At 44.6% G+C, this 13,065-nt stretch overlaps 1 protein-coding gene across 3 annotated transcripts in view; it reads left to right on the forward strand.

Moving 5' to 3' along the window:
* The window catches only part of LOC119172429 (ubiquitin carboxyl-terminal hydrolase 25), a 99,791-nt gene that overhangs the window by 38,192 nt on the left and 48,534 nt on the right, over window positions 1–13,065 (forward strand). For all 3 annotated transcript variants that reach the window (XM_037423531.2, XM_037423533.2, XM_037423532.2), the window contains exons 6-8: window positions 2,376–2,524; window positions 7,658–7,734; window positions 11,167–11,312. In XM_037423531.2, coding sequence (XP_037279428.2) covers window positions 2,376–2,524; window positions 7,658–7,734; window positions 11,167–11,312 — 372 coding nt within the window. The remainder of the gene's footprint in view (window positions 1–2,375; window positions 2,525–7,657; window positions 7,735–11,166; window positions 11,313–13,065) is intronic.

The following is a 13,065-nucleotide window of genomic DNA, read 5'->3' on the forward strand; positions in this document are numbered from 1 at the left end:
GCGAGTATTTTGTCGAGTTGCACGAGGTTGCATGCTCAAGGAGTTAGCAGATAGTCTTACGTTGTGTAGGATTGCAGTTGAAGGGACATTAAAGTCAAATAACAATTTACGTCGGAGTGTAAGGTCAATGTATGACAATGTTTAAAGCGACAATATTTTGAACAGCAGTGCCCTACTTACTGAGAAATTAAAGTAAATGCACAAGAATACATGCGCTGCAGTAAGTCATTCTCAAAATCATCCCGATGATGTCCGACGAACTGCCTACAATTAATCACTAGTAATCGATCTACTGCACTAAATAAAGAACTTACCGTGCTTCAAGGGACACAATGAAATGCTGCTTGCACGTTTCTGTTTGATTCGTAGAAAAAAACTGCCAGATGTTCCAATGGGAAATGGCACAAGTGGTTCAAAAATTCAATTTTGCGTGTTTAAACTGGATAGGTCGTGCCATCTAGCAGGGCCTAATTGAATCAATCACGCCTGCAATTTTGAAGGCCATGGCTAAAAATTGTTCAATGGCCTTTGTTGCTGCTGGAGCTCCCGCTGCTTTCCCTCTGCTCTACTGTGAGGTCTGCGACCGCGCATTAAAGCCGGGTAACGTTGTGCGCGGCAACAGTGACATGAGACGTTCCGTTGGGGTGGGTAGTTTCGAGTGCGCTAACCCGATGTGGACTTCAAAAATGCAATTTTGTTTAAAAATAAGCCCCTTCTTGGCACAGAAGTATCACTACGGAGTTTCTGGACTGCTACTTCAACAATCAACGCAGACTTAATACTTTCCTTTAGTGTCCCTTTAAACTAGTGGTGATCATAATTTTCGCTTGGCACTGGGGGTGAAACTGGCGACTTCTGTGGTAATTTCACATTTTGAAAAGTATAAAAGAGCAATTTTAAGGACAAAATAAAAGTGCATGTGCGGAGCTTAAGCATTGAAACGCGACAGCAGATTTTTTTGCTTGCAACTGGTATGAACAATAGTGAAACATAACTGTCATTTCGCTGTGACTGTGGTGGCTAAAGGTAAGGTTGGTTCTTGAGTTGAAATTCTGCTGCGATAACACAGTGATGACAAGGAAAACGAGAGTGAACGTTTAGTCCTAAATTGTGTTGTTTTGATTCACAATAATGGCACACTGTTGTACCGGAAAATGAAGTGCAGTGTGTGTTGCGTCTTCTTCTGATAGCGACGCAGCATCACCATTCTGATTGTGGCATTGCTTCGTGCCACAAAGAAAGAGCACGAAGAAACAAATCTGACAAACGTATGATATTGGAGTGTGAAACACATTGTGGGAATCGAGGCTAGCTTGCTGCCATTGCGTGGACTTTGTTGCCTATTTCTGCCGTACTCACGTCCTAACATGACTGTCCCCTCCTTCGCGGTCCGTCAGTGCTAGGAAAGCGAGAGTGACGTTGACATTCCTCACCTGGCAGCGAATGTCGTCTGTGGTGCCGTGCTCGTGCTTCGCAAGACAGCGCGCTTGCCCGGTGTGAGTGAGAGATCCTCTCCGGACAGCGAAGGATGAGCACGCCTTTTCTCTCCCATCTGTTGGCTCCTTTATTCTTGGAACTCTCTCGGACCTGCCAACAGTGCCTTGCGTCCATAGCGAAGGCTGACCATTCGTTGCCCCTTCTGAACGGTAGGCAGGAAAGCAGTGCGGTGTGTTCACGCATGGTCTTGCCAAGCCGAACCATGCCTCTTAAAGACAACGCGAATGGTGTTTCCCCTCGTTCGAGCAATAGGCCCTGTGGTCACTGATCGTAAGAGCATGCGGCATAGTTGTGAGGGACCGTTCCCTCAGCGATGTGTCATCATGAGCCTTTTTGCTTGCCAAGACGTGCTTGTGGCACTTGTGTGCTGTACTTTCGCCCGTGGCATGGATAAGCCTCTTTTGCTTTCCCGCCGCCTCTTGCAACGAGTGCTGTTCCGTGTTTTTTCTTTCACTGCAGGCAATAAAATGTTGGGACTTGTTGGAGAGCAGCACTGTGTACTTTCCGCGCCTCGCTTGGTGCCTTGGCTGTGCGAGCGCGCGTGTGCAGCGGCGTTAACGCTCGGCGATGGTGAACGCGCCCCTGTGGCTCGCTAAGGCTGAACCCACGCTAGTGGCCTTACTCTTGCGGGGTACGTGTACGCTATGTCTATCGCATTTGAAGGGGAAAGTGTTTGGCAGCATCTGTGACACAAGCAGCGCTACCCCACATGTAGCGTTGCATCGTTGCCACTCCCTGAAGCAAGTCGGACAGACGGCTCCTGTTAAGAAACGCACGATTGCACTCACATTGAAAGAAATAAGAGGCATTTGATGTACTGCTCAAAGTGTCGTGCATACACTTGACGCCTGTTCAGTATGGGAACTCTTTTCTTGCAGGGCCCCAACAACCAGCAGCAACAGCCGCAGCAGCAGCTGTCCCAGCAGCAGCAGCCTCAGCAGCAACAGGATGTCTCGGAGTTCACCCACAAGCTGCTCGAGTGGCTGGAGGATGCCTTCCAGCTGGCCCACTGTGCCAGCCCAGGCTCGTGAGTGAGCGCCTCACTGGTTGCAAGGCTCCTTACATTCTTTGTTACTGGGGTGGGCTAACTTGTGCAGAAGTTGTTGCTTATATTTAATTAAGGCACTGGAAAATGTAATCTACAGCATCTCAATCTTGATCAAAAGGGAGGATTTTCTGAAATACTACATGATTGTTTCCTTGAAAGATTCACAAACTTGGCTGTCTAAAAAATATCTTTAACCCAAAATGTATACCATGCAAAAGAAGGACTGTATTTACTCGCTTAATAAGCCCACCCTCGTAATAGGCACTCCACGAACTTGGCTGTGATCAGCAGTTGTGTATTGTATTTGCATGGTTGCAATTAGTGCCCTCTTACGTTATTTGAGCAAGGGAAAAGAAAACAAAAAATGACCTCGGCCGTGCTGCGCCAGCTCTGCCTGCGGGTTCGCCGAGTGGGGAAGAAGGGCAGTTGCCTGGGCGTCAGAGTAACCTATGCATCGACACGCGGGTGTAGCTCCAGCCGCTAGCCGGCCATGAGGAATGCGCTATCGCATTGTCAAGTGTGCATTGAGTTTCCTATCGAAAAAAAAAAACGTCGGCGTTATCGAGTTTGCTACCTCGTTCGCAAATTTCTAAGCTATTCAGCTTTCCGTCGCAAGCTTGCGCCTTTGCTGCCACTACGCTGAATCGCACAAGCCTGGCGGACTGTTGTCGCCGTTGATTTTCTGGCCATGAACCTAAATATTATATTACGGCGCTTCTCTTGGATCATTATTCGAGTGTGATCTTTCAGATGCCTAATGTTCATGTTGTCTTGTACCAACTTCCTGTGGCAACATGCTGAACTGTAGGCTAGGTCTAATCACTGTTTCTGCTTTTCAGTGGCGTTCGCGGGCGTTCATCTTGCGGTTTTTTACCGAATCGAGGTAACTTTTTTTGGCGGCTCTACTTGATGGAAATGGAGCTTGGATGGCACTTGTAACCTTCAAATGGTGGTTTGCGATTGGATTGCAATGTCTTGGATATGGTTTAAGTCCATGAAATCGAATGATCGGTACTGTTCATTGCAGAAATTACCTTCTGAAATGTAATTGGCAAATTTCCGCGATGCCACCTTTTTTTTGTATTTTTTTTCGCATTGGTTTCGTTGGCAAGGGAAGTTTTTCTATGTTAATTTTTGGAAATTTGAATGTATTGCTTGCTTTGATTTTCGGACGCGTGAGACTGCATGCTCAACACGTTTTGGGCTAGTGTAACGTATGAAAAAGGCTGTTTTGGCTGTAGAGCAGTCTATGCTGTAATAGGCACTCCCCAAATTTGGAGCCGGATTTTCTGGAAAAAAATGCGCTTATGCGAGTATATGCGGTATTGATTGTATCTTCTGCAGAGTAAGTTTTCATTGCTTGCGTGTTTGTACATATAGCATTATTAAAACATAGGACATGCTGACAAGATATCGAGGTGTGTATATGGTAAAAAAAATTTACAGTGACATTATTGAGGTTTGGACACCTTAAACAAACTTATTTGCTTAATAAATACGTGGTACTTGGTAGAAAAACAAGAAACCACTCTTGCACAATACATTTTCTGACCAACAGTCTCTCGGAAGGCATGTGAAATTTTGAAAGCTCCCACGTGGCAAACAAATTTTTTCTTTTTAGAATATACAGTAAATTCTCGTTCATTTGACCCCCGTTAATTCGGAATTTAATGTAATTTGGCCACGGCGTCTGGTACCGTCCAAATTGTACATTGTTCTATGACTGAAAACTCTGATTAATCCGGACAAACTCGGGCGCGCTTCGGGTAATTCGAACGTTCGACCGCAGTCGAGTCACGATGGGGAAGCAGCAGCAGATTCTGCCGGCCAAATCGACGGTGCACCTAAACAGCTTTGGGATCGGATTGCGGCCTCTGACATTCAAAACTTCGTCCATGGGTAGTACATCTCGGAGGTACCAAAAAAAAAAAAAAAAAAATAAAACCACAAGGGGGTCTAAACCAAGGTGGTTATACTAAAGCTTCTGGAGTGGCGGTCTCACATCGCGCCCGTGTATTGAAGTGAAGCCGTTGAAACCGGGCGGCGGCCATATTGCTCAGGGCTCAAGGAGGCTGCGTTTGCCTTGTGCTGCTGTAGTGTCCCCGTGCGCTTGCAGCCGTGCGTTCAGTTATAGCAATGAGAGCACCTGTTTTTTATGGGGGGAGGGGGGGGGGGAAGAAAACGTTGGAGTGACGTGACTATATTTTTCTTGACTCTTGCTTTTTTAGGAGTATTAGAAAATGGTACACTGGGATATATGAGTTTGCACGATATGTTTACACAGTTGCCTCACTGCAGAAGTGCCGCGTGAGCAGATACAGCGGAAATCAATTTTGAGGGAGTAAGAAGTTGTACAATGCTAGCTGGTGACGAAAATAATATGTAACATATAATAATACAATAACTGCAACAAAGTGGATGTTGACAACTGCGCTAGTGCAAACGGAAGGTGCACGTAATAACTGTTTTTATTCACTTGTCGCGCATACTGCGCCAGATACATGATAGACTAATCTCGCAACAAAAATACAGTAACACTAACAATGATCAAGTTACATCAAACTGGAACACGTCAAACAATGTTTTCCACTACAAAGAATATTGAAAATGATCTCTCTAGTTAGCAACATGCGCACATTTTTTTTTTTTTTTTTTTTTTTTTTTGCAATTCGCCTGATTCATTCCCTTCGATATGTGGTGAATTCTTGTCCTGTGGCAGAGGCTAGCAATTTTCTTCGATAGGCTACAATTATGATTGTCAAGTGAGTCACAGTCGAAAAATGAGGTTCCAGCTGAACGAACAATGCTCGCCGATACACGCACCTCGTTCGCGGATATGCGCACTTTCTGCCTGTATCATTCCTTCGTGGGCGAAGATTGCAGGGTGGAGACTTCGGCAGCTTCATCAGTGATGGGTGCTTCAGGCGAAGGCGTTTCCCGATTTTTCGGAGGAGCTTGTTTCCTTTTTTGCCTTTCCTTTTTTTCTTGCGCGTCGAACACGTTTGCGTGATGGCTGAGTTGGATTGCTCACCTCTAGTGTGCTGTAAATTATTTAGCTGTACGTAATCAGTGCCATCTGCAGTCTTACTGCTGGCTGTTTTTTAAAAAGTTCGCCTGTTTTTATTTCATTTTATCACCATGCATTTTTGTGTGTGTGGGGTTTGTGTTTATTTTGTGCGCGTGCGCGAGCGACCACCGTGCGAGTGACCCCGGGATGGCTTCCCCTCTGTCTCCTGTGGCCCCAACCGCCCCAATTCCCACAGCGAAGAGGGCGAAGTATGAAGTAAAGGATTTTGCTGCGAAGGTGAAAATATTGAAGGCGTTGCAAGCGGGAGCATTTCGAAAAAAAAAGTGATGGAAAAGTACAATGTGAAGAAAAGCACGCTGGGCACTTATGTAAAGAACGAAGAGCAGATTATGCAAGCATATATATGACGGGGACATGTTTGGCGACCAAAGAAAGAGGCTTCGAATGGCAGCGCATACCAAGCTAAAAGAGCTGTTATGCTGGATTGCCGTTTAACGCAATGTGCATTTGGCCTTAGCGGCCCCGTTACCTGCGCACAGCAGAAAAGTTCGCGGTGACCATAAAGATTGACTACTTCAATGCATCGGAAGGCTGGTTCAACCGCTTCAAGAAGCGACACGGGCAGGTGTCCCACGAAGTGTGTGGTGAAAGAGGTGCAGTTGAAGAAAGTGTTGTGCAGGACTGGCGGTCTGGACTATCCTCACGCCTTTCTGCGTACGAGCCATGCAACATTTTCAACGCTGATGAGACAGCGCTGTTCTATAAGGCTCTGCCTGATAAGACAATCGCATTCAAGAGAGACGCATGCGTCGGTGGAAAACGAAGTAAAGAGCGCGTGACAGTTCTTCTGGCTGCTATCATGATCGGCACAGAGCGGCTGCCGCTGCTGGTGATCGGGAAGGCTGCGAAGCCAAGATGTTTTCAGAATATTAAGCAGCTGCCTGTCAACTACCAGTCCAACAGAACGGTTTGGATGACTGCCAAACTCTTTCAAGTCTTGCTGCGTCGGCTCAACCGGCGCTTTGAAGCTAAGGCTCGGAAGGTGCTGTTCGGGCTAGGCAATTGTACTGCACGTACGAAGGTGTCCGGGCTCAATAACATTGAACTGCTATTCCTGCCTCCGAACACAACAGCTTCCCTGCAGCCAAAGGACCTTGGAATCATACACTCCGTGAAAAGCCGCTATCTACGGAAGGTACTGGATTGGATGTTGCTCTGCGTGAAGTCAGGCAAGCAGTATGAAGTAAGCCTCCTAAGTGCAATCTACATGCTGATGTACATACGTGTGGAACAACAAACAGCCTGCAGTAGTCGGAAACTGCTTTAGGCATGGTTTCGTGCACGACGCTGCTGATTCGGGGGTGGTGGCCGATGATGAAACCCGCAAAGAGCAAGACGGCCACAATGTGAGCATCATGCTCACATTGTATGCCAGCTGATGTGCCCCTGGGCGAATACTTCGCAATTGACAGCGATGTTGCCGCGGCCGGCACAGTGACTGACAGTGATATCGTCGCCGAAGTCTTGGATGGCGAAGGGGAATCTGCTGATGAGGACGTAAGTGATGCTGATGAGTGTCCATGCCACACTATGACGGAGACTGCACTTGCTTTGGCCGTTTTGGAGGACATGCATGCTTTTCTCGTACAGTGTGTGTTGACTGAGCCACCTGCAGGAACTTCGCAAAGTTGTGACTTCGTCGCACATTGCGTCCGTGAAGCGAACCGAGATCAGAGACTTTTTTAAGAAATAAGTCTGATGGTGTAGAAGACATTTTTCAAGTGTTTTGTTCGTACTCACCATAATTCGTACCCTCGGTTAATTCGGACATTCACTCAGGTTCCGTGAAGTCCAAATTAATGGGGTTTTTACTGTAGCAGTTCACTATTCCCAATGTGAAAAATCTATGCGATTTTTTTTTTTTCACCACATTTGAAGTGTTTGCCATCTAGTGGGAATGCCCCACTAGAGTGCAATAATAGATAAAAACAGTTATTTTTGGCTGTCCTTCCCACTTTATTTTGATAAGATTCACAAAGAGCTTAAATAAATATGAAAGCAACATTTTTTTTTTGTCCTTGCAGCATACCTCGCATGGCACAGACAAACCCAATGCTAGACCTTTTCTACGGACGCTTTCGATGTGAGGGCGAGAATGAAGGTGAGCAATTTCGCATGCTCGGAGTGCATGCTCTTGCGTAAACACTTCGTTTCGTTGTGATAGCAGTTACAAAAAACCCTGTACTGATGTTTGCTGCTGTCAGTGTTATCATGTTGTTCTGTGTGAAGTCCAAAGGCGAAGTAATCCCATAATGACACACCGAGGCAGTGCAGTTATTGTGTCTTGAGGTGAGCATGCATCTCTCCCTCTAGTCAGCCCAGTCTTGTACAGCATTGCATGACTTACCTTGCCGGTAATCTGCGGCGAGCTTGAAAACCAGTTTGGCTTGTGACATGGCCTGAGCCATGTTCCTGCACCTCTAGGGTGAGAGGCCGTCTCATCTAAATGTTTCAGAGAGGCGTTTCACGAGTTAGGAGATGTAATTTGTTGGCTGCTTCTCTACCTGAGCTGATCGTGCCTGTGTTGACAGCAAGTGTGTGTGTTCGAGTGAGATTGGGAATCTTTTAGAGCTGTGAACCTCATTCTTGTGTGCTCATCCTTCAAGCTTCAACCACTGTTTTCCAGAGAAAATGCATCTTTGTTTTTTTTTTGCTTAGATGCCGATTGTCTCAAATGTCAGTTTCGCTGCAATTGCAAATCGGTGAATGTATAGCAACTAATCGAAATATCGTGTAAAGTAAGCCTATCAGCTGTCTCGGCATTCAATCTGGCCTAATTCACAGAAATGCTGCTGCAAAAAAAATGTGGTTGATGAATGAGTGGAGTGACTTGTCTTGACTGTCGCTTCAGTGCAAATTGAGTGGCCAGACCTGCATGTAGAAAGATACGAGCCAGTTACGGGCTCGTATAAGATTGGACACATGCAACCACACCTCGCTGATTAAAGTAGTCTAGGCTCGTGCAAATATTCGAATGCTTTGAATATTTGAGCAAATAATGCAGTATTTAAATCTGCTTTCAATTGAATTTAGATTATTGAAAATTTTGAATTTTTGAAACGCACAAATCAGCACATATTTATCCGCATGTGACAAGCTGTAAAGGTGGTTTCACTGCAATGGAATGGTGATAAGCCGTGAAAGTGCATATCTAGGGGAAATCAGCACTGCCACGAAGTTTCACTTTATAGTTAAATGAGAATGTTACCCTCAAATCGATTCGTTTTTTAAGTTTAAAAGATTGTTGTACAGGTTAAGGGGCTCAAAGTAAAGCAACTTTAAAAAATAACCTATTTTACCTGTTATTACTTGCATTCTACCAAAAGTCAAGTTCTACAACTATTCATAGTTGTTTCCGATTGCTTTGGTGGAAAAAAAAGTATTTGCATAAGCCTTGTTTCAATTTTTAAAGAATATTGTGCAGGTTAGTTAGGTCAGGACAAATATGCTTATTTTTCGTTATATGTGATATATATATATATATACTACAGTCGAAAACTGTTATATCGAACCCACATATATTGAATTTTCCGGTATATTGAACTCGCAAGTTATCACCTTGAAATTATTTTGTAAAAGTATAGAAATTTGCACGTTTATATCGAACAATATTTTTACCCGCCTTCGGATATATCGAATGTCGCACAAGCTAGAAGGTGTGCTTTGTCACTTTCTCCCTCCGCGATCTCCACGGCAGTGCGGCTCCACATGCAAGTTGGAAGACGTGCTTTTGGCACTCCGCGTGGCATCACGCCTCCGCCAAAACCCGAAACGCTCGAAAAAACGTAAGGGCGAGAGGGCCCGAACTGTGCTATCTTCAACTTACAGATCGTTTTTTTTTTCATTTTTTTCCGTTTTTTTTTCTCTCTTTTATGCTTTTTCCACTTACGCGTCGGATCAGAGAGCAGGAACAAAAGAGTCGACATCCTCTTCCTTTCACCTTTTATGTTTTGTTGCCGTTTTGCAAGGTTTGATCAGCCAACCACAGCTCGCGCTTTTTGCTGTTGCCCCATCAGGTAGCCTGTTCTGTGGTAGCCATCACCTCGCAAGCGCTTTGTTACTCTCGAGCTGTCACGTCACCTACGTACCACCGCATGTGCAGCATTTCTTCTTTGCGTGCGTGGTGTGCAAAGCCGCTGCGAACTTTTTGACTTTTTGACTTCTCGTGTAGCAATGGCCAGTGTCGGGAAGCGCAAGATCCTTGACTTTGCGATGAAGTTGACTGCTATTCAGGGTGTTGAGGCAAGCGAGAAATGTTCGACTGTCGCTGACGACTTCGGTTTACCACAGAGCACTCATGAGTACCATGTTGAAAAACAAGGCAGATATCAAGGCAAAGGCGGCAGAGCAGCAAAACATCGGGAGCCTGTCATGTGCACGCTTCTGCCCACGGGAATGTAGAAAAGGCACTCTATGCGTGGTTTTTAGAAGTGCGCGCGAAGAACATTCCGGTGGATGGCCTGACGCTGATCGCCAAGGCCAAATGGTTTGCACCTGTACTCGGTGAAACAACTTCACCGACAACAGCGGGTGGCTTTACCGGTTTAAGCAGCGCCACAACATCGTTGGCAAAACCTTTTCTGGCAAAAGCGAAACTGTCAGCAGCCAGGACATCCACCAGTGGATGACGAAGGAGTGGCCGGAAATCTCCGTGAAGTTTTTTCCTGCAGAGATCTCAAATGCCTGAAGAGACGTGAGAACGGACACAGTGGTCAACTGCTTCCGCAAGGCAGGCTTCAAGACGACGGAGCTTGCGGAAAACGGTGAAGACGACTAGCGCATAGACGACGTGTTTCACGAGTTGTGATAAGATCGAGACTAGCGTCTTCAACATTTCAAAAACGAAGAGAGCAGGCCAAGGTTAGCGATTTTTTTTTTTTTCTCGCCCTAAGAAATAATTCTGTTGCGGCGCGTGTGCGAAATCGGTTGTCATTCTTGAATGCACCTATTGTAGATGATGATCCGCTATAGGTAAACTCTCCAGGCCTGTATTTTTTATATCGAATTTTTCACATATCGAACTGATTCGCGAACCCCTTCGAGTTCGATATATCGATGTTCGACTGTATTCGAATTCGATTGGAAATTATTTGAACAAAAGGATTATTCGCTTTAGGCTTAAAGATCACTTTTCCGCACAAGCTTAGTAGTTTCGACTAGGGACTGCCCCCTTGCGCCATGGGCTTTTCACCCTACAAAAAAAAAGTGTGTTTTTCCTCTTCTCGAGCTAGGATTGTTGGCTGTCTTTGCGTGCTTTCACTCTAAATTAGAACTTACAACGTGCGAGGTGATGTCATCAAGTTGGACTTAATACAGAACCTCACGCTGATGTCAGTGGCAATGGCAACAGCAAGATTGTGCCGGTAGCGTCCACATAATTGCTTTTGCAACAAAGTGTTTCTTGCTGTAGCTTGTGTATAATAATGTAATGGTGAAATGCAAGTAAAAGGTGAAAGTGCGTGCGGAAAATAGTGTGAATTGTCTTTACCTAAAAAAGATCACTCGAAGAAGTCCTGTATTGTCTGTGGTGTAGGTCGGCACTTCTCGCGGGAGGAAGCCTTTGGCCAGTACCCTCTGCAGGTGAATGGCTTCAGTGACATCCATGACAGCCTAGAAGCAGCAACCACCAGTTTGGAACCCGAGAGTGCATCGACGTCACCTCGGCGACTGGGCCAGGAGGTTAGTTCGCTCATAATAAAGGGCCCTGAAACAATTTTTCAAGTAACCATGGAATAGATGCACTAAAACAGCTTATTGCCTCATGAATTCAACACTGCAAAAATTTTAAGAATCCGTTCAGTATGAGCGGAGTTACAAAGATTTGTCTCGCGCTGCAATCACGTTCTCTCTTCTCTTTTTCCGCCGAAAGTGCTGGTGGCTAAGCAGGGAGGGATGACAGAGGCAAAGAAAATACGTCATGCGCACCTAATGACCTTGAGAACTTTTTTCTTTTTTTTTTCTTCGAATAAGTAACTTTTTTTCTGTGATTACACGCACGGAGAAGTTGCGGCCTCCCGCGGCGATCCTTGTAACGACCAAGCGCGTCATGTTCGAATTGGCCAATGGCTGATGTATGGCCTTTTACGCCCGATTTTTCAGTGTCTTCCGTCATTTATCGAAAGAAGAGAAAGCAATTTTTAGCTAAATTTGATAATTTATTGTGAAGTTCAGGCCGCGTGCTGCGCTATATTTGGCTCGAGTGTTCTCAAGAGCCTCTACTACCAACCGGCAGCGTTTTCTGACCATGCTCAAAAAGTGTTGCAGAGCCCTTTTAAGGGGAGATACTGGTCTTGAAAGTGAAGGTTTTTATTATTAGAGATATTTTAAAGAAATTTAATGTGTGTGTGTTCCTTTCACCTGTTTTTGAAAATATAATTAGTTTCAACTAGTTCTCTATTTATGTTAAAATAAGTAAAGTCTGTAATTAGGTCATTTCTAACTGGCCATTGAGGCACTTTCCCTCAACAGTTTTTCGAAAAAGTTCAGTTCAAGATGCAGTTGTAGCCAAAGATCTACTATGTGGAGCTATGCTATTTATGTTGATGCTGGTACATATCATCCTATAAAAATTTTCATTTGTGCTGACGCTCTATAATTCTGAAGTGTAAGTAGCTCACGTTATTCTCAAAATTTTATATAATCAACCTAGCCATGAAAAAATAGCATAGCTCCACAGTTGATTCCTTACCAGTTTAACGGTATTACATTTATTGAAATTGGCTTACAAAAACATAATGAAAAGTTTCGTAAGAATAGTCTGGCTGGCAAAAAATGTGAAAATGAGAAAATCGCATTTGATGTTTCAACATTTGCTGCAAAAATGCCTGAAAGGAATCTTCAACTATAAATTTTATTTAAATGTTCCCTACCTGTTTTCCTGCTAAACAAAACAGAAAGTATCTTATTTCATCCACAAAATCATTTTTAACTTTTTAAAATCTTTCTTAGTATGCAGGGAACGTTCTATGAAGAAGACAGATAGGACAGAGCGCACACTTCAATCATTTTATTGCACAGATGGCGAGAATATATATACACTGTTAAGAGGGTGAGGAGATGACACACAGAAAAAAAAGAGAAAAAATGATGGCGCATTTGCCAGAACATCTTATTCAAAGCTTGAAATGACAATTCAACTGAAAAGATACTTGTATTCGTTGTCCAACAGATTAACAGACTTACACACTCAGTTTCTGCTTTGCGAATAAGGTCGCTTCGTGTATTTCATGTGCCTTCTTGTCCCTATATCTTGCCATTATTTGGCATTCGTCAAACTTTGGGGTGCACCCATAACTGGCACAGTGACTTGCGAGGTGGCTGCCCATTGACCCGCGCATAAGATTTGCATGCTCCCTAAGGCCATCGTTCATTTGTGCAATAAAATGGTTGCAAGTGTACGTTTTGTCCTATTTGTCGTCTTTATGAGATGTTC

This window comes from Rhipicephalus microplus, chromosome 4, assembly GCF_043290135.1.
Source record: "Rhipicephalus microplus isolate Deutch F79 chromosome 4, USDA_Rmic, whole genome shotgun sequence".
Taxonomy (NCBI): Eukaryota; Metazoa; Arthropoda; class Arachnida; order Ixodida; family Ixodidae; genus Rhipicephalus; species Rhipicephalus microplus.